Here is a 22,389-nt window from a genome sequence, read left to right as displayed (position 1 = left end):
AGACCTTTTGGTGAGGGAACAAGCCCTTAGCACTTTGCCTGAGGACAGGAGAATCTGGTTAGCTGATAGACAATGCAGTACTGTAGATGAGTTGGGAAAGAATGGATACCTCTACCCAGCAAGCAGGGCATCACTGCGCAGGAAAGGGACACCCAGTGCTGCTCATGGGTCTAAGGAAACCCATGGTGGGCAGCCCAGACTGCCCCAACAGAATCCGCCAGTAGCAGGGAAAGCCACTAGTCCAGGTAAATGTCCAGGACCAAGGGTTAAATGTTTTAAATGCAGCCAGTGGGGCCATGTAGCAAATAGATGTCCATGGAGGCAAGGTGGGAGAGCCAGTAAGTGGGAATGACAAAATGCCAGCAGTAAGTTGTCTCGAGACAACAAGGGTACCAAACTACCACAAGAGGTTATATATTATCTTAGTGAATGGGAAAGAGGCCATGGCTATGAGAGACACAGCCTCTGACCTAACCATTGTGAAGCCTGCAATGATTACAGAGGAGCACTACTTGCTTGGGCAGTCTACTCCAGTCAGAGCTTTAGGAGGGACCATATTCCAAATACCTTTAGCTAGGGTTCACCTTGACTGGAAGGGTGGAAAAGGAAGCCAGCAAGTAGGTGTGTTTGATGATATCCCTGCAGATGTCCTGATAGGGAATGCTTTTGATAATGCACTACCATGTGTGCATGCAGTTACACGCAGTCAGGCTTGGAGACAAGCATATGGGTCTGGATAGCCTTGGGGACATATTCAAAAATCACACCAACTGCTCCCCAAAGGGAACAAGGAATTCTCCTCAAATGAAACAAACAATCTAGAAGCACTGCTGTAGCTGCAAATTCCTTATTTTCACTTTGTCATCTGGTGCCTTGGCTCCATAAGCCTTCTAAGGAACGAACTTGATACAAATTAAGCAGCCTTTTTATACTCCCTAAATTAATGTGTTAAATATTTAATTATATTCAATTAATTCTACATTTTAATATATAATTGTCCCAACAAGATTTAAAGGTGTATCCCCACAATAAGCACCAACACACATTAACTACCACTGAATCTGTCCATAACATATCAAATATATTCTTCCTACATAATACATTTAAAATGTTTTCCTTTCCTTTATAAATTATTACTTTCTTATAATAAATATTAAATATTAATAGCATTGATTCATCACATTTAAAAAAAAAAAACACTCCATAATGTTGCATTCAAAACACATTAATAATGCATATTATTCTTATACTCATCAAATACATTTAACAAAAAATATTTTTTATGTCTTTACATGATGCATCTCTCAACACCTAGCCCATTCACATGCAACTAGCTGGTTGCAACTCTGTTGTTACTACTGCAAAGTTCTCCCTGGCCCTCTCTTCATTTTATAAATACATTACTGGATATAATTCCTAAACATCCAAATTCATTTCTAAATTAAGCCCTCTGGGAAACAAATTACCTAAATTCACTATGATTTTTGTTTCTAACCTTAAGAGCCTACGTTTAAATACATCTCCCCCCAGATTTTGGCATGCCTGTCAGTGCTACCTTTGTGGACCGTGCAAAAATGTTGTGCCACTGGACTTTCCATTCTTCCATTCCTCACATCATCCAAATGTTCTAAAATTCTTAACTTCACCTTTCTTTTTGTTTGTCCTACATACCATTTCCTGGGTGTACATCCACATCCTATAATGTAAACTACCCCCACAGGAATCACACTTAAATTCCTTTTTGTTCCAGAACTTTTTCCCATTGATTGTCCAACCATTCACACTTTTTTTTATTTTACTACAAATTGTGCACACCCCATCAGGGAAAGTTCCCAATCTGCTTCCCATTGTGTCTGCCACCCTTGATTTTAACAATTCCTTTAGATTATCTGATGTGAGGGGTGTGCACTACTGGCTTCCAAAAAGTTATCTGCATCAGCCATTTTGTGGAAAGGCCTATATTGTAACTTCCTTTTGGTATCAACATAGAATTCCACATCCAAAAATTGCATATTTTCCTTATTCATTCTGTATGTGAATTCTAACCCAAATGTGTTCTGATTTAATAAACTCATAAAGTCCTCAAACTCACAAACTTCCCCTTTACACACAAAAATCAAATCATCTATAACTCGTTTGAGCCTTGGACACACTTGCAGCCAGGAATGATGAGGTGGTTCCTTCAGGGATTTTGAAGGTGAGCCACAGCTGCTTGTGGGTACTGCTGTGCCCTTGGACAGAGTAACTGCAAGGGAAGAGGTGAGTAGTAGTACCCAGGCTGACAGTGTGGCACTGCTGTCACAGCATGCCATACTTCCTGTGGAAGGGGCGCTGGGAAGAGTTACAAAGAGAGAGTTGAGACAGGCTCAGCTCTCAGACCGTGCATTACAAGGCTTGAAAGAGGTAGCTAGTGAGGCACCTGATTCTCAAGGGGAAGGGGAATCTGTATACTGTGACAAAGGCTTACTGTATAGAGACTGGACCCCTGAGGGAGGGTGAGTGAATACAGTAGTTGCTAGTGCCCAGAGCCTACTGTCTGGCACTTCTAGCCATAGCCCATAATATTCCCTTTGCAGGTCATATGGGCATAAAGCGTACAAAGAGACATTTTATGCAGAGCTTTTATTGGTCTGGGATTTCCAGAGATGTAACAGGGTACTGCAGGAATTGTGAGCAGTGCCAAAAGGCAGGAGAAAAGGTGAAAGCTCCTTTGATGCCTTTGCTTATGATTGCAGAGCCATGTCAGAGGGTAGCTATGGATATTGTGGGGCCTCTGAGTACCCCAAGTTCCACAGGAAAAACGTATATCCTAGTGGTAGTAGATTATGCTACAAGATACCCTGAGGCAGTGGCTCTGTCCTCAACTGAGGCAGAAAAGGTGGCAAATACTTTGTTAGAGATTTTCAGCAGGGTAGGTTTCCAAAAACAAATACTGACTGACAGAGGTGCCAATTTCATGTCAGACTTGCTGGCTTGTCTGTGGAAGTACTGTGGGGTGAAGCACCTAAAGCCCACACCCTACCATCCCCAGACTAATAGTCTTGTTGACAGGTTATACTCTACTCAAGACAATGCTACAGGCATTTGGAGACCAGTTCAAGAGGGATTGGGACACATATTTGCCCCATCTGTTTTTTGCTTACAGAGAGGTGCCCCAGAAATCCACAGGTTTTTCATCCTTTGAGTTGTATGGGTATAGGGTGAGGGGACCTCTAGATTTGACTTGAGATGAGTGGGAGGGAATTCCACAAGGAGTCTGTTGTGGCATATGTCCTAAACCTCAGGACAAGGCTCAGGGAACTCTTGGGCTTGTCCCAGGAAAACCTGACAGAAGCCCAACAGCAGAAAAAGGTCTGGTATGACAGGAATGCTCGACCTAGGGAGTATGCTGTAGGGCAGCAGTTAATGGTCTTCATTCCTATCAGACAAAACAAACTGCAGGCAGCTTGGGAGGGACCCTGCAAGGTGGTAAGGAAGGTCAGTAATGTTAACTACATGGTAGAACTGCCAGGCAGGAGGCAGGGGCACAGATTGTACCATATTAACATGATGAATCCTTACCATGACAGGGAGGCCGTTGTGCTGAGTATTTGCAGTACAAGGCGAGAGGAGTCTGAGGGGATCTATGGCTACAGGGAGCCAGGCAGGAAAATCCCAAATTACTATGGTGGAGCGTAGGGTTGCAAGCATATGATATGACAGTGCAGCACCGCAGTAGGGTTATCAATGCCAACACTGATGGTCTCTCAAGACAGGGAATGGGGTAAGGTATTTCCAGATAAGTTCACCCTCTCAAGCAACGTTTCTTAAGGGTCACTTGAAAAACTAGCTTGAGGTTTCGGGGAGGGGAGAAATGTGACACTGGCAGCCCAGCTATCTGGAATTTTGTAAATAATCATATGTCATTTGTGAATAATAATATGATTCATATGCTTGTCTTACAAATGCAAGAGAACTGTATGTTAAGTGTATATAAAACTACTGGTGTAGAACTATATGTTATGTACTGAGCTTCAAGAATGTAACCCCAGTGTACCATGCTGGAAAAGAACAGAAATGTGTATAAACTATATACCTGTGCAAATGTATGTTTTAATATTAGAAGTTGGAACATACAGAGTTAACTTGCAAAGCTTCAAGAAAATACGTTGAAATTAAAAGTGTTTTACAATGTGCTATAAAAGTAGTTAATGCCGCAAGCAGACACAATGTCTGGAGCTAGAAGTGTGTTTCTATTGTCTTGAAACAGAAATAATTACTAGGTTTAAAATGTAAAGTGTTTTTATTGCTCTGTGACTTCCTAGCAGCTGCACATCTGAGAGATAAGTATTTTTAACACAGAGATGTTAGTATCTGGTTAGCCCGGGAACTGAAGGCAGGTGACAAAGAGTGATGTCATGTGAGCTAACCCAGTAGTAATGTTGATTACTAATTTAAGAACTCTGTCAGAGAAAGTCTTGCATTTTGTATCTTGTGTTGGATCTAGAAACATACATTCAACACTTCTCATCTGGATTTGGCTTGCTCTGTAAGTAAGTTATTTAGGGCATAGTATCTCGTAGATATAGCTAAGAATATAGTAAAGATTAGTTTAGATGTTTTCTGTATTTATTTGGGACTGTTCTGCAATGTTGTTTTAAAATAGTTCATGTGATTCTGAACTCTGTAGTTACTATGCTGTTTGAGTATTGTATTGTTCTTTTATTATCTATTATTAAATATATTTAAACCTTTTAATTGTGCTGGTTTGTTTAGAGATATTTAAGCTTTTAGAGTACTTGCCTATGTATTAGGTGACACTGTATAGGCCACTCCAATAGCCTTAGTCTTGGTCACACTTATCATTTGGGTAATAGTAACATTGCACAGTAGGATTGGGCACACTTTGTAAGGGCCTAAGAGTAGCTGATAAGGAGGGGTTGGTGGCAGTGCTAACTACCTTATAGTCTGGGCAGAAGGGGATAGCCATTAAACCTGTGCCAGTTTTCCCCAGGTGTGTGTTGGGTGTGTGTGTGTGTGTGTGTGTGTGTGTGTGTGTGTGGGTATGGGTGTGTGTGTGTGTGTGTGTGTGTGTTTGTATATGAATCAAATCTCAAAGTGCGTGTGCGTCAGCTACTTGGGCAGGGACACGAAGCACTGGTTGGACAGAGAGGGTGCTAGAGGTCTTGGCTTGACCCCCTCAGCTGAGATGTTAACCCTATAGCTGTGCCAGTGGGGAGTCTTATTGGGGAGCTGATGAAACAGGGAGAAACCAGCCCCAGACTGACTGTGATCTCTGTGTCTCTTAAGGGAAATTGAGCTTTATTTATTTTTTATTTATTTTATTTTTACATTTGTTAATCGGCGGAGTCTTTCTGGGCCAAAGGCCCTTTTTCAGCAGAGGCCCGGGGAGAAAAGTTCCACACTGAAAATCAAGTTACAGATATTTAAACAGCATCACAATACATAAAAAATTGGGACTAACATATTTTACAGTGGCATGAAGACAGTACAAATACAAGGGAATCAAAGAACTTTCATTAATAATAATAATAGTTAATAAATTTCATGTTATACAGTTGTGGTTTGAAACACAATGCACTACATACATAGTACATTAGATTATTTTTGCAGTACTAGTTAAGATAGCTTCAATAGAGGAAGGTAAACCTTCATAAGTAATATATGTCATTATACAGTTTCACTTTACTGTGTGTGTACTTATCCTCCGATTGTGCACGTCCCTCACTGTTGCCAGTGTTGAGGATTGAAGCTCCTAGATTACTGGGCCAGTGCAGAGGCGTAACATCCTGTACTAATTACCCTTTTTTAATAGCAGCTTCTGTTCTGGATTCAGCTAAAAACACCACCAGAACAGGTTTTCACTTAAGATTCCCTGTCCCCGTCTCTTTGTCTGTACTTAGATATCAGCCCCTGTTCGGTAAGGTGATCCCTAGCCTGCAGTCCAGACATCATCTTGGCCTCATCCCATTTGGTTATGTTAAGTTTGGCAATACCCCTTTCTACTTTCTGTTGCCTAAGCTGTTGTGCTAAAAGTTTTTGTGCTCTGTAGTTATTATCAAAAATTATTTCCTTATTTTCCCTTTAGCTGTCTACATTTGCACCTCCTCTTGTTTTGTGAGATTCCCTTTATTCTGTTATTTGTAACCATTGTCAGCCCCTCTAAGTAATTCCTATTGGTTCTTAACCATATGTCTTTCTCTTTTATTTCTACCATATTTTTAAACTCCATTTTGACTTTATCCCATTCACTAGTTATAACTTCTGAAGATACAGTATTTCTATCTGCCCTAATAAATAACTCTTGAATAATTTCTACTAACTGTTACACAAGTACTTATCTTCTCCATTCTTTGCATTTTTCAGGACAAACACCACATTTCTAGACTTTACATTTTGGGTGGATGACTGTGTTTTACAATTTTTGAATGTGAATGTGGTGAAAAAAAACAGGTGGCTTCAGTTCAGACATAAGCAAGAAACTTACCTATTACAATCACTTTTTACATTTTGGTAGTGCTCACAGTTTGGATGTTAAAGGGATAGTTTATCTGGCTCTCTAGATTTTCCTCAGACAGTGACAATTTCTTGAAGGAGTGTCACATTTTAAAAGAGATGTTCCATGCCTGTGGCTGTCCTCTGGAATTATTGGATGACATGATGGGATATATCTGTAGCAACAGAACAACCAGATTTACCCCGGTTTATATGCAAACCTATGACTAAAAACTCAGGCCTGATGTGAATGATTTTGTTAAACTAGTGGTTCTACGCTATTCCAGTCGAGCTGGAAAGGTATGGTCAATCAGGGACAATAAATGGAGCTTACTGATGGATTTTGGCCTAAATTGGCCAAGTTGGATATTTAGCCCAGTTTTTTAAGTCCTGTTCTTGCATAGGTTAACAGCTGGAACATAAGCTGGCTGGTAATGGCAGATGTTGTCGTATGTACAAATGTGGTACTTGCAGCTTTTGTTGATTCATACATGAGGGTTGAAATCTGGTCATTCATCAGTACCACAGGGTTGTACCCTGTCCTGCCAACTTTAACTGTAACACTTTTGGTGTCATCTACACAGTTACATGTATTTCCTGTCCAGCATATTATACTGGGAAGACCCAACGTAAACTTAAAAAGAGAATATAGGAGCTTTATTACTGGATCAAGTTTAAGGATATGAATGCCTTTTTTAAAACACTGTATTATTTGTGATAATTTTAAGAAGTTTTTCCTTTTTTTTTTTTTTTTTTTTTTTTTACTTTAGATAAAGTTCCACTTGATGTGAGAGGACAGGATAGGGAAAAAAAACCCTGCTATGCAAGGATCTGTACTGGCAGATTTTGTTGTATAGTGATGTTGCACCTGGTTTGAATGATTAAACATCCATTGCATCAGTCTGCAGGAAATGACATACCAAGCTGACAACTTTTTCCCCAACCTGTTTCCTTTATATGTTTGATATAGTAGATGCTTTTATTCTAAAGAAGTTCATTTTCCTGTGAATGAAAGTGCTCAATAAATTGGTGTCTTTGATCCTATGGTGGCCCTGTTTTGGTTATTGGTCATCATTTTGGCTCACTTTCCATATCCACGGAGCACTTTATGGATGTATTTCTTAAAGTTAATACAGTCTGTTCCTTCCAGTTTCGCTGGTACAGCAGAAAATCTCAGGACTTCTCTGCACACTTTGTGTTCTAACTGCCATTTTTTGAAACAGTTGTTCTTGAGAAGCCGCATACTCAGCCAGCTTTTTCTTCATTTCAGCCTCTTTTTTTCCCCAGTTTTATCAGTTCATCTGAGCAGGAAGTTAAAGCTTCTTCTATTGTTTCCCAGCCTTTTTTGATTCAGTTGATATAGTTCTTCAATTTTTCATTTATTTTAATCACCTCTGGCTACATTTCTTTTTTTCCCTCTAAATTACTGAAAGCCATCTCTTGAACCAAAGCTTCTACTGTTTGTTGCTCAAGAGCTACAGAATCCTTCTCAGCCATTGTTTTCTCTTTACCTTTTCTGGCTGATTTTCTTTCAGGTTTTCTAAATTTCTTCTTCGCTTGCATCAAGGCACAGTACTTTCTAGCCAGTAACTGTTTTCATGGTTTTCACACTGGGAGAGACAAAGTTAAGCTGTTAATCACTGTGCAACCATCTTAGAAGTCTTAATTGTGTCAAAATGGACGGCGCAGTGGTAGCATTGTCGCCTCACAGCTAGAGGTTCTCTGTTTCGATTCTCGGTTGGAGTATCTTCAGTGTGGAGTCTGCATATCCTCCCTGTATTTGTGTGGGTTTTCTCCGGGTGCTCCGGTTTCCTCCCACTTTCAAAGACATACATCTGGAGCATTTCTCCCTGGGCCTCCACTGAAAATTGGCTATGTACCAAGTTGGACTTTACTGGTTAACAAATGTTAAATAAAATAAATAAATAAAAGTTTTGGCCTGGTCGAGGTATTCGGTGTGTACCATTTTGCTGTCATCCATTGCTTTGGTGACCTTTTCACATTCATATGCATGCATACGAAAATATGCTATGTTTACAATATTTTATTCTTCAAACTTGCCTGTTTTTCTTATTGCTATTTTTACATTGCAAAATTATTGCTGTTACATACTGTTATGCAGATTGTCTTTTCTTTTATTGATTACATTTTATTGCTTGTTTTTTGCCTTTGGGGAGTTCTATCCTTTTGCACTGATGATGGGACCTCCTATTGGACTGCCTGGTTAACAAATCTAAAATAAACCCCACACACATACAGGGTCACCCAAACATCTATAGAGGTTAGCATACAGTACACCTTAAATCCTGGAGCTGTGAAATGTGAAAAACACACAAACACTTTTATATACTTAGGAGTATATATGTGTGTGCGTGTGTGTGTGTGTGTGTGTGTGTGTGTGTGTGTGTGTGTGTGTGTGTGTGTGTGTGTGTGTGCATATGAATCTATTTATGACCCATTGTCATGTCCCTGTCTTGTGGTATCTGTTATCTATACAGTGATCATTATGTTCCTGCTCCCTCTGTGTGCACATTGCTGTGCACATAGGCTGCAGTGCTGTGTTTGTTTACCTTACTTTAAGCAAATGTTGTAACACTCAGTGTGTGTTAAAGCTGCTTGGTGCACAAGCTGACATAATGTATGCTATTACTGTACTGTAAGCTGCAAAGAGCACACTTCGCAGTCTCATTCTAACTTTTATTATGAACATAGAAAAGATGGAGTGCCTCATCTTAACAACCTGTAGTATGATATGCCGAAGTACTTCATCTTTTGTCTTCTCACGGTAATGGTTAAAGGCATTTCTCCAGTGCCTATTTAGCTATTTATTTTGTTTATCTGAGTCTGTTCCAGAAATACTTTTCTGTCATTGGTGGCTGCAGTGCTCATGCAGTTATACCATGGATGGTATACAGGTGCCGTGCTATGCAACCTCACCTTATTGTCCATGGTGCAGGAAGACTGAGGACACTTTTGGCTTGCAGGATGCAAATATTGCCATGCTGAGCACTTCACTTAGCTGTACATTCCCTGATACAAGGTTATGTTTTCCTTGGAGCTTGTTATATAGCGTGACAGTGACATACAGTACAGTGTATTTATACACAGCACACAGTACAGACAAGAGTTTGTACTGACAAGTATGGGATTCTTTTCATGGCTATTGCACTTGACTGTCTTGACAATTTGGAAAATATCTGTTAATCCCATTTGCTAATGCTGATTAATGACCCGTTTAACTTTTGAAGATGGTAAGCAGTATAGTGCATGGGGCAGGCATATTGTGAAATGTTATGAAGTACAGGAAACATGGCTGACTGCTGCTTTAGAGTTTGAAAGAGCAAGATTGGCAGATTTTTCTTTATATATCAGAGAGGATATTCTGGTATGCCTTGTCATGCCAGAAGCATTCTGATATGGTAGCTGCCATTCATCTGGTTTCTGTCCACAATGCAGGTGTACCAGTTTTGCCAGGGTTGATAATTATACACAGTGCTTAAGAAGCATAGTACATGTATGCAGCCTTAGTTGTATATAAATCTTATTTGTTAAGTGGTTATGGCTGTAAATTGTTCTGCTACAGATTGGACATCACCTTGTATAGCACAGGATGTTTGTTTATGGAAGGCCCAACATAACATATGCTCTTATTTTCTGTGTCTTCTTTACACGTTCAAGCTGGTACCAGTTCCATTCTAGTTAAAGGTAGGGTTTGCATTGCCATAAAAGATTACTTGTAAGTCTCAGACAGAGTTTATTGTTTTGTTATTCATTTGTATCATCTCTGGTCTTGAATTGTAACTCCATCACTCCAGTGTGCCACTTTTGTGTACATACTTTATTACACATACAAAGAGAAAGGGGAAGGAAGAGAGATAATAACCTCCCTGATGGAAAGTGACATCTGCTATTTAATCTGTGATTTCCAGCCACTCACTTACTTTCTTTAATATTGACATGCTTGGAATTTAAAAGTTATACAGGGAGGCAGTTACATGTTGTCTTACTACCTGATAAATCTAAGCATTCATTGTTATGTTTTGCTATCAAAACACTAACAAAAATACATCATTAAATGTGGTGGACTATATCATTTTCATTGAATAAATCATAGTACTGTTGTAGAAACATTTTATCAGTTCTGTAGTGTTCTGAGTTTGCATTATTTGCTCCAGTATTGTCTTCTCACATGTAAACAACAGATCTGTGTTTGACTTGTGTATATTTAACCAAGCAATTCTCCATTGTTACTTATAGATATTGAAAACTTAATACATTGCAAGAGGTGGAGCCATGTTTTGTGACTTTCAGCATGGATGAGGAAGACCATGTGGCCACACATGTTCAGGCCACAGTTTTGGTACATGACACTGGCTCTAGTGGTTCTGTTTTTCTTGATCCGCAATATTTATAAGATAGAGGTAAGCCTTGTTTTTATTATTTTTAAAGATGGCAGAAAGGTTATTCATTGGGGCTTTGTGTTGCAGAACTGTATAAATAATCTGTGAATTAAAGTTTCCCTCTCAGTATATCTGTATAACCAGTAATAGATAGTAGAGTATTGACTAGAATGAGACGCAGGATTCGTTTGTGATGTTTAAGAATGCACTTCAAGCAGAGCTGTTTTTTTTCAGACATAGTGAGCTTGTGATGGGGTGCATTAATGTACTGTCCTGTAACTTCCTAAAGGCTCTACATAGCTTTTACATATTTCCCTCCTGTAAACCTGTTTGACACTGATCCCAGCTGCTGCAAGGGAGTGTATTTGTTTAACTAAAGAGAAAGTAGAATATTTTTCTGGTTTGCCATTGCACACTTTAGTTGTTTGTCTTTTCTGCTTTTCCCGGTTAGGGGTTGCCACAGCGGAACTCCGGTCCGCTAATGATTGGCAGTCGATTTTTATGGTGCCGAGTTGCCAGCCCGACGCCCAACCTTCAGCAAAGGAACGCCCATTCACGCATGTCTTTCGGAGGCCACTCGACTGCGGGGAGGACATGCAGACTCCACACTTTAGTAATTTGGTAAATTAGCTATATTGTACTCATTATAACCATGGTTTTAAAGAGTTAATAAATATTATACATGTTCGTTTCCCTTTTTGTGTTCCCTTAATCACTTTGATTTTGATTTCAAAATAGCTTGTTAGCTGGATGGTCCAACTCAGAATATAATAAAACAGCAATTGATTATCATAAGAGTAAATGGCTGGGAGATGGAAATACTTATCAAAATGGTTAGCACTCTGCATGTTTCCATATGGGATACATTAAATTAAAATGTATGCAAGTATTTGTCTAACTTGAAATGCGTGCCAATATTCAGCAAACAAATAAAATGCAGTTGGTGAAATTTTAGTCAAAACTAAGTTATGTTATTGGCAGAATATTTTTATTGAACAATTTATAGTCAAAATGAAACAAAACATATCCATACAGAGTAAGTGAACAATATGTAACAAGAATACACCCACTAGCAGTTAGCAAAGTAGTATATATATATGTGTGTACTGCGGTGGTGGTATGTGTATTGCGGTTGTGGTGCTGTGGTAGAGTTGTCGCCTCATAGCAAGACATTGTCCCGTTCGATTCTCAGCTAGAGCGTCTTCTGTGTGGAGGCATACGTGAATGGGGCGTGCCTTTGTTGAAGGTTGTGCATCAGGGCTGGTAACCCGGTACGTAAAAATCCACTACCAATCATTAGCGGACCGGAGTTCCGCTGTGGTGACCCCTAACTGGGAAAAGCCGAAAGACACAAACAATATATATATATATATATATATATATATATATATATGTGTGTGTGTGTGTATATATGTATGTATATATATAGATATATATATATATATATATATATATATATATATATATATATATAGATATCACTTGAATGCAACACAGGAACTATACTTGAGAAAAATGAAGTAGTGTGGCAGATTCACCTAAAAGCTTACTGGCACACTGACTGAACACAAAACTGCTCTGTCAAATCTGTACTCAAATGCAAAAAAAACTGGACCATAATAGGTTTTATTAAGAGTCAGAAGAATTTTGTTATAGTCCTTCATTGGGTTTGGATGATTGATGTATTTGTAACTGGTATTGTACTCATATATATTGACTACTACAGGACCACGACTAAAATATTAGGTAAGTTAACATCATAGGTTTAGAAGCACTTGTTGGTTTATATGCAGCACTGCCTTCTGAAACAGCATTTTCTCAGTCTGATCTCCAATGCATTTATCAGTGTTAGTATTCCTAATAAGCATAAGTTTTAAAACATGCCTTACGTAATTTTTATAAGGAGTTAATAGTGGCTTACAAACGCTCATCATACCTCTTTACTGTCCAGATTTTTGCCTCATATTTTTGGTCTGTCCTCATAAAATGTGTGTGTTTTTTTCTGGCAAATCACTGAGGATTGAAGTCATTAAATAATAAATAATGAGAAACATTTGAGTTTCAGACTTTGTTTCCTTCAGCAAATATGTAATAATGCAAACCTGTTATTCTTAACAAGTTTCTAAGTTTATTGGGGCAATATTCAAAATCTTTCCCTATTTTTGGGCCTTGTCCCCCCATTATTTCTGGCTTTATCCATATTTTTTTGTGCTGAGAGGTTGAGAGGTATGACTCTCATTGTTTATGTTCATAGGTTCATAAGTGATTACTAGGCTAATGACCTAAGAAGCTTTACAAGCCTAGCCAATAATACCCAGGATATGACAGTGTTATACCTTAATTCCCCAGGTATGGGATGGGGTAGTATCAGTGAAGTGGGTCTTTGGGTTTTGGAGCCCTGAGTCTTTTTACAGACTGCCTCTGTCCATAAGTACCCCGGGAGTGAATTTACAGTTCCTTATCCATTTATCCAAATTCTTTTTGAAGAGAGTGAGGCACGGGCTTTGTTTTACAAAAATAGGAAGTTTATTCCATAGATGAGGTAGCCTTTGGGACATGAATCTCTCTCTCCAGCAAATTCTGTCAGAGTCACAAATAAAGTTCAGGTCTGTGGAATGCGTAACCCTCGTATACTTTTTCTTGTGAGCAAACTAAACTGGAAAAAGACTGTAGAAAAAACGAAAAGGTGGATACGCTCCAAAACCCAACGGACCACTCTGTAGATGAAAAATAAAACACTTGAATTGATAAAAATCCAATTTTGTATGTTTAATTTAAGCACAAGACACAGGCTTTTCGTCAGTAACACTACCAACTTCCTCAGAAACGGAAACAGCGTCATACAGTCAGAACTTCTATATATACTAAAAACAAAGTTGTCACATGTTCTTTAAGGTCTGCGAGACCGCATTGAAACCCTCATGAAACATACTGACTGAATAAAGATTAGTGCACTCCTTAAAAAATAGAGGGCTACAACTTGAAACTGTGAAACTGTAAATCCCCCGGTAATTCAAAATAGAAACTTTTAATAAACAGGCTTACAATAAATAACCATAATGGTCATATAAACACATGCTCATGAAATAAAAACACGAGCCGCTATCGGCTTAAAAAACAAGCAGTCTTAATAATAAAATATAAAATCAAATGCAGAACATATATCTACTTCTGCCCTGTATAACTCCTGAATAAACTAATAATTCTATGCTGAACATACTGATAACATAAACAAATAAGATAGTACAAAAATATATAAAAATGTATAATAAGCCGTAATCAGCTATAAAATACAAACAGCCTTTGCATGATAGTTAAAATAGGGTCAGTGTGCTGTAAATTACTGACCGAACACAGAACAAGTGGAGAAACCTACACATTCAACAGAAAAATATGAACAAGTAAAAAACACTATTGGCTGCTCCAAGAAAATATGTCAGAAATTTCTTAGATGTAATACTATGAACAAGTACCATAGAGAATACAGAATAAAATAAAATGAATTAAAGTAAAATTAAAACTACGTGCAACCAAGACTAGAGATACTCTCTCTCAGTCCCTATCACACTGAAGATGCATAAATCTAAAAACTCCAAACCTACACCCCTCGACCCCCTTACATCTCCCTACGTCAAAAATAAGGGGGCTACCAGGGAGAAAATTGATATTATAAACTCTACAAGTAGATTGACAGTCGTGTGCTAACCCATGACTAACCAACATATACAAGATGTGTGTATTAGACCCTGATACTACTATAGAGTATCGTCATCTATTCAACCTCTTGAGCATTAATAGGCATGTTATTGATAACATGCCATTGATGCCAGGCGGATGACAGGCATCTAACCTAAGTTGCCATGACAATTCTCTACTCTCCAGGACGAGTGACAATGGACCTCCCCTACCATCTGACTGCACTTGGTCTATAACTAAAAACAGAAATTCATGTTTGGGGTTCTCCGCTATTTGTTTTGCCAAAGCGTTCTCCAACTTGCCCTTTCTTATAGCATACAGATGTTCGTAAATGCGCTCTTGTAATTTTCTGTGTTTTACCGACATAAAAGGCCGGGCAGAGGAAACACTTGGCTAAATACACAACTTGGGTACTGGTACAATTGTACCTACCTAATATGTTATATTTAGTACCTCTTATTTTAAATTTAGAACCCGTCTTTATGTTACTACAATAACGGCACATACTACACTTGTATATGCCATCCCTGCTATTGGGAACCCTAAATTTCTTCTCTAATTTACTTTTGAGATTGTGGCCCCTTTTAAACACAATTCTTGGAAATTCTGTCAGTTTCTTTCGGATAAAATCATCCTGTATGACCAAGTTCCAGTTTTTCAAAATAATGGAAATTTTCTCCTTTGCATCCATACTATATGTTAATATAAAACTATTAGACATTGAAGTTCCTACATCTAATTTCACGTCATAATCGCCCTGAGGTGTACTGGTTTGGTTAAGTATGGGTGAATAAAAACCCTTTTCCTTCTTCCTCTGTACCTCTCTCGAGAGATCATTGATCAGATCCTCAGGATAACCTCTGTTGAGAAAAAGACTCCCCATGAAGGTGCATTCTTCCAAGAAATCACAGTCTCTAGACACCATTCTAGCAGCTCTAACTAGTTGTCCTTTGATTATAGAGCTCTTCTGTGAGAAGGGATGACAACTGTTGAACTGTACATAGCTGTTAGAAAAAGATTCCTTCCGATAAATCTTAGCTATATAGCAACCATTTTCCTTATCTTTCATGTGGTCTACGTCTAGATATGCTACCCTATCCAGGGCAAAACTGTAGGTAAACTGGAGAAATTCTGTAGAAGAATTAAACAATTCTAATAAAGAATTTGCTACCTCCTCATCTCCTTTCAGGATGATAAATGTATCATCCAGGAAACGTGTGTACATCAATACCTTGTCTTGAAATAGTGGCTTGGATAGAATATACTCTCTCTCTCAATAGGCCATGACCAAATTGTCCACGCTAGCTCCACATGGTGACCCCATGGGAAATCCTATCAACTGGAGAAAATATCTGTTATTAAATGTCACAAAATTACTAGTCAAAATTATGTCTAGCAATTCACTGACCAGTTGTATTTCTTCAGCTGGAGCCTTTTTTATGATCATCGTGGCTGGGATCCAGTCCAAAGCTACTGCATGTGGGATGGAGGAATACAAATCTTTCACATCTATGGTCAAAAAATGGCTATCCACACTATAAGGTATTTGGTTTACCCTGGATAGGAAAGACCAAGAATCCTTAGAAATCTGTGGCTCACTTACCACATATTTCTTCAGTATGGTGTCTACCACTTTGGGACTGGTGTAGGTGATGCTACCCCTAGCACTTACCAACGGATGCATAGGTGGATCTAAAGGATTCTTATGAATCTTAGGGGAACCAAATATGATGGGAATTCAGGGGGCTGGTAGAGATATAAAGTTTAATAAATCCAAATCAATAGACCCGTTGATAAACATGTCATTGAAGTAGGAAGACACCTTGGACGTACCTATATTTAATTCATTCCTAGACACCTCCCTGTATGTCTCGGAAGTTAGAATGTCTTCCATTCTCCTGATGTAATCTGACTCGTTCATCACTACCAGACCTCCACCCTTATCTGGTTGCATGACCCTAACTGAGGAGCTATTTAAAGAATCCAATAATGACCTCTCCTCTTTACTAAAATTAAACTTACATGATTGCGTCGAAAGAGGTTGACTAAGAACATGACGCATGTCTAATTCACTTATTTGTTCAAACAGGTTTAAGAAAGGATGTAATGGTGGGTTGTACGTACGAGACACAAAAAAATCGCCTTTGTCTCTAGTTAGGTTACCCAACAATAACTGAAGATTCTGTTTCCTGACAAACAATTTCAGATCAATTAAAGATGAAGCCAAATCAGCTTTCTTAGAAGGCACAAAGGAAAATCCCCTGGCCAAAAGATCCATTAAATCCTTAGCAAAAATAAAATCAGAGAAATTATATATTCTGAAGTCCAGTCCAGTGTTGGAAATAATGTTACATGCACTTGCATCTATTTGACCAATGTTTGAATAGGACTGGGCTAATTTCTCCTGTTCTTGGACCGGTTGCTGGGTTTCCGGCCCTGATTCGAAGGTGAGGACGAGGCTGGATCCCGAAAATTTGGACCCTCGCCCTCTTCATTGGGATTGTTTGACTTGTGATGGGCAGCCAACCGTTCACTATGTCTGACTTATTTGATTTTATCAGTAGAATCTACAGGGAGATTCTCCAACCTGCTGGACCTCGTTCCCCTTACCGAGCCAGCAGTATTAGGACCATCTGTCTGCCGTGTTCTGGTAGACAAAAACTTACCTTGGGATAAAGGGGGTTTCGGGTAGGCCAAACCTCTGACATCCCTTTGTAACTTTTTAATTTTTGTTGATGTAAGTTTAGAAATGTGTTGATCTATACTGTTGAAAGAATGGTCATAATCGAACCTGTACCTGTGAAAGTTTAGATCATTTTTTTATTTTCCCATCCAGTTTGTTGATATCTATGATCAAACTGTCTGCTGCCAGCTGATAATGTTTACATATTAAATCCAAAACCCCAAACATGAATGTCTGTTTTTAGTTATAGACCAAGTGCAGTCAGATGATAGGGGAGGTCCATTGTCTCTCGTCCTGGAGAGTAGAGAATTGTCATGGCAACTTAGGTTAGATGCCTGTCATTCCCCTGGCATCAATGGCATGTCATCCATAACATGCCTATTAAAGCTCAAGAGGTTGAATAGATGACGATACTCTATAGTAGTATCAGGGTCTAATACACACATCTTGTATATGTCGGTTAGTCATGTGTTAGCACATGACTGTCAATCTACTTGTAGAGTTTATAATATCAATTTTCTCCCTGGTAGCCCCCTTATTTTTGACATAGGGAGATGTAAGGGGGTCAAGAGGTGTAGGTTTGGAGTTTTTAGATTTATGCATCTTCAATGCAATAGGGACTGAGAGAGTATCTCTAGTCTTGGTTGCACGTAGTTTTAATTTTACTTTAATTCATTTTATTTTATTCTGTATTCTCTATGGTACTTGTTCATAGTACTACATCTAAGAAATTTCTGACATATTTTTTTAGAGCAGCCAATAGTGGTTTTTACTTGTTCATATTTTTCTGTTGAATGTGAAGGTTTCTCCACTTGTTCTGTGTTCGGTCAGTAATTTACAGCACACTGACCCTATTTTAACTATCATGCAAAGGCTGTTTGTATTTTATAGCCGATTACGGCTTATTATACATTTTTATATATTTTTGTACTGTCTTATTTGTTTATGTTATCAGTATGTTCAGCATAGAATTATTAGTTTATCCAGGAGTTATACAGGGCAGAAGTAGATATATGTTCCGATTTTGATTTTATATTTTATATTTTATTATTATGACTGCTTGTTTTGTAAGCCGATAGCGGCTCATGTTTTTATTTCATGAACATGTGTTTATATGACCATTATGGTTATTTATTGTAAGCCTGTTTATTAAAAGTTTCTATTTTGAATTACCAGGGGATTTACAGTTTCCACGAAACAACAACAAGTAGAGACCACACGATGAAGTAAATTATACTGGATTTATTGAGATAAAAACAAGCGCTTTCACGTATATCCAATACGCTTCCTCAGGTTTTAAACTGACATTCCATATAGCAGCTTATATAGCTAGTCAAAGTTTAATTAACATATCAATAATCCACGTATTCAATTATTCAATTTACTAACTAAGACTTAAAGTAAAACATTTGTAACTAAAGAAGTACATAGAACATGTAACTGTTGACTTTCAGCAAAAAGATCAGCAGAATAAATAAAGCAAAATAAATAATACAAACACTCAGGCATGCTCAAAAACAATCCTAAGAGATATATATATATATATATATATATATATATATATATATATATATATATATATATATATATTGCATCAAGACTAAGTCTGTTAGATAAATATGAGAGTATTATAATTATAACTATAACTACAATTAAAACCAATTCAAAACATATAACATAAATTAAAACGTATTAATTTATCAAATAATGGTAGATAATATTATTCACTAATATTTCATATAGAATTAAATACTAAAAGCTAAATACTAAAACTGTATATATAGAAATATATATATATATATATATATATATATATATATATATATATATATATATAAGAATATATACAGAATTTTCTCCTGCCTGTGGCTAGTACAGGTTTTATACTAATACACTGATTAAGCCCTAGTTCAATATGGGCTCTCAGCCTTAAAATCCAGTTCAACTCCACTGTTTCTAAATAATGTAGGTTATCACCCCCTCGTTTATTAAGATTTACAATCTGCAAAACTCTAAACTTGAAAGTATGATCAGAATGTATGGCTATATGCTTGGCTAGAGCATTTGTTAAATTAATTTTCCTTATATCATAAATGTGATTATATACACAATCTTTCAATCTTCTGGAGGTTAGGCCTACATAATAGGCCCTACATTCAGTACAGGTAGCCAAATATATTAAATTCGTGGTTTCACAGGTAGCATAAAAACTCGGTACAAATACATAATTTAAATCGGGGACAATGAACTGGTGGTCACTAGTAATAAACCTACACATATTACATTTATTACAAGGAAATGTACCATATCTTAATATTTGTCTACTTCTGGTAACTATTCCTGTGTTAATCTTTTCAGAGCATAATAATCTCTTTAAATTCTTACTATTTCTATATCTTAAACTTGTTTTTTTACCTACTAATTCACCAATCTGTGGATCTATGAGTAATAAGTTCCAGTTTCTCCTAATGATATTGGTAATATATTTAATATCATTAGTGTACCTGGTAATAAATACAACCTTGGTATTATTAAAATTAACCTTGGAAGTAAATTTGACCTTCTGATGTATCAGTGTTGCAGTCTGAGAATCATTAGAATTATTTGAATTAACATCCTTTGTATTTAATAAAGATTGTTTCATACTTTTTATTACGGAAACAGGATAACCCCTGTCCTGAAATAGTTCATCCATAACATCTAATTGAGTGCTTCTATCCACACCATTCCTACACAAATTTTAAATTCTTGTAAACTGGCTTTTTACAATATTGGGGAATATAAAGCGTGGATGCATACTATTAAAATGTAGTAGTGCATTCCTCCAGCACGGCGTCCTGTACAGTGTTATGGAGAGCAAACCTTCTGTCTTTAAATATAGTAATATCCAAAAAATCTATCTAAAAAGGTGACGATTCCATGGTAAACCTTAAAAAAATCAGTTGTAGATTCTAAATACGGAACTAACTGTTCTAACAAATCATGGTCTCCATTCCAAACGCTAAGTATATCATCCACAAAACGTCTGTACAGTAGAATGTGCTGGAAAAATGCACTTTCAAACAAAAACAATGATTCCCATTGATACATGACCAAATTTGCGTACTAATTTGCACAGGGGGTGCCCATGGCGACCCCCCAAGTTTGTGCATATAGGGTGTCTTGAAACAAAAAGATGTTATTATTCAGTACCACATCCAAAAGAGCACAAATAAGTAGTTGTGAATTATTGTCAAATGTTTCATTTTTATGTAGTAGTTCCCTGATAGCTTCAATTCCATAGTCATTAGGAATTGCTGTGAAAAGATTCTTGACATCAAGGGATATTAATATAAGAGAAGATGAAGGAATATTTCTTTTCACTAAATCTTGCAAATCATTCATTAACTGATATGTATCTTTCACAATCGTTAGTATACTCCTAGCTAATGGTCCTAGCTTTGATTCCAAATAACGAGAGATATTTTCTGTGACCCATTTTTCACCTGCCACTATAGGGTGTATAGGAGGGGGAAAAATACCTTTATGTACCTTTGGTCGGCCCTTTATAAGTGGAATTAATGGAGACTCTACTAAAAAATAATCATAAAGTTCCTTGGTTATTTGTCTGCACATAAGAAGATCATATAAAGTATCATGAACTGTCCTAATAATGTTAATAAGTTTATTATAATCTATAGGCTCATATATGGTGGTATCATTCAACATATTTAGCATCAGTTCAGTATAAAGGGTAACATCCATTAATACCATTCCTCCTCCTTTATCTGCTGGTTTAATAACTAAACTTGGGTCTTGTGATAACGCTATAAGGGAACTTCGCTCACTGATATCCAAATTATGGTATAAGTTTTTATGTATAGAATCTGAAAAATATTTATAGAAATCCTGTTCACATAACTGTATAAAACATTCAACATTAGGGGAAAAAACAGGAACAAACATACTTTTACATCTAAATCGGTCACTCATGCTAGAGTCAACCTTATTCATGTCCTTAAAATACAGTTTCAAAGATATTGCTCTTGCAAAAAGATGTAAATCAACCAGAACTTCAACGAGGTTGCTATTCTGCGATGGAATAAAGGAAAGTTCTTTATTCAAAAGATTTCTTTCACTTACACTTAATTCATGGCTCGAGAGGTTAAAAACAAGTTCTTTTAGTTCCTCTGTCTTCTTCTTACCTCCATTGTTTTGTCCGAGAACTTTCTCTTCCGTCTTCCTCGACTGCTTGATCTCCCTTGTATTTTTGTACGATATTGCACAGGAAGTGGTAAAAAACCACTTTGAATTAATCCCGATGCAGTTTTTGGTCTGGCTCCATTTTTATTGGAAGAGTCTTGATCTCTTAGGGCTTGTTGGTTTGGAGGCGGCGTGCCCGTTGCAGGTATAACATCAATCCTCCTGCTTCCTCCTGCTGACATCATTTCCGTGTTAGTTGAAGTCAAAGGTTCATCTATAGATGTTAAATTTAAAGCGGCAATATCAGAGGCATCATGTTCATTGTTTAAAATGTTATGATGGTTTACACGGTCATTAGATTGGGAATAAGTCTTCGGCCAAGCAAAAATTTTGGCCGGATAAAAAATATTGGTAATCCCTTTGTAATTTCTTATACTTCAACTGTTGTAGCCTATCACTGTAGGCGGTGACTTGTATATACATGACATCTATTTTCTTATCATAGACTTCACCTTTGTAGCGACTAAGTAGATCTTTATGCAAAGTCTCTACTTTAGAAATCAATGCATTCTCAATTGGAGTAACATAATCAATTAGAAGTCTCATATATTGATTATTGAAGTCTATATTTAACTGTTGCCACTTTTTTAACAATTCAGGATAGCTATCGCCATATGTGGGCATACAGAGAACCCGCATGCCTCGAGGTATTACATGAAAATGAAGGCACGCTTCCAAGTGCCTTCTTTGCCATATTAGTCTATGTAGCTTATATAAGTAATTTTCGAGTTCTCTAAGGCAGTTATAAAATTCTTTAAGATCTTTTACAGTACCTGTATTATTCGAAGTAACAGGGAGATGTAAGTCCAAATTTAACAAAGGGTTATCACGCTGATGTAAAATGTTGTTCCACTTATTAACAGGGCTCTTCAT

At 37.4% G+C, this 22,389-nt stretch overlaps 1 protein-coding gene across 2 annotated transcripts in view; it reads left to right on the top strand.

The window, feature by feature from the left end:
- The window catches only part of NXPE3 (neurexophilin and PC-esterase domain family member 3), a 1,170,309-nt gene that overhangs the window by 121,655 nt on the left and 1,026,265 nt on the right, over positions 1 to 22,389 (top strand). For both annotated transcript variants that reach the window (XM_044070959.1, XM_044070958.1), the window contains exon 2: positions 10,753 to 10,916. In XM_044070959.1, coding sequence (XP_043926894.1) covers positions 10,812 to 10,916 — 105 coding nt within the window. In that variant the 5' untranslated portion in view covers positions 10,753 to 10,811. The remainder of the gene's footprint in view (positions 1 to 10,752; positions 10,917 to 22,389) is intronic.

Source organism: Protopterus annectens, chromosome 5.part0, assembly GCF_019279795.1.
Source record: "Protopterus annectens isolate FY-2018-M chromosome 5.part0, PAN1.0, whole genome shotgun sequence".
NCBI lineage: Eukaryota > Metazoa > Chordata > Ceratodontiformes > Protopteridae > Protopterus > Protopterus annectens.
The sequence above is the reverse complement of the archived record's forward strand: the minus strand, read 5'-3'. Positions and strand labels throughout refer to the sequence as shown.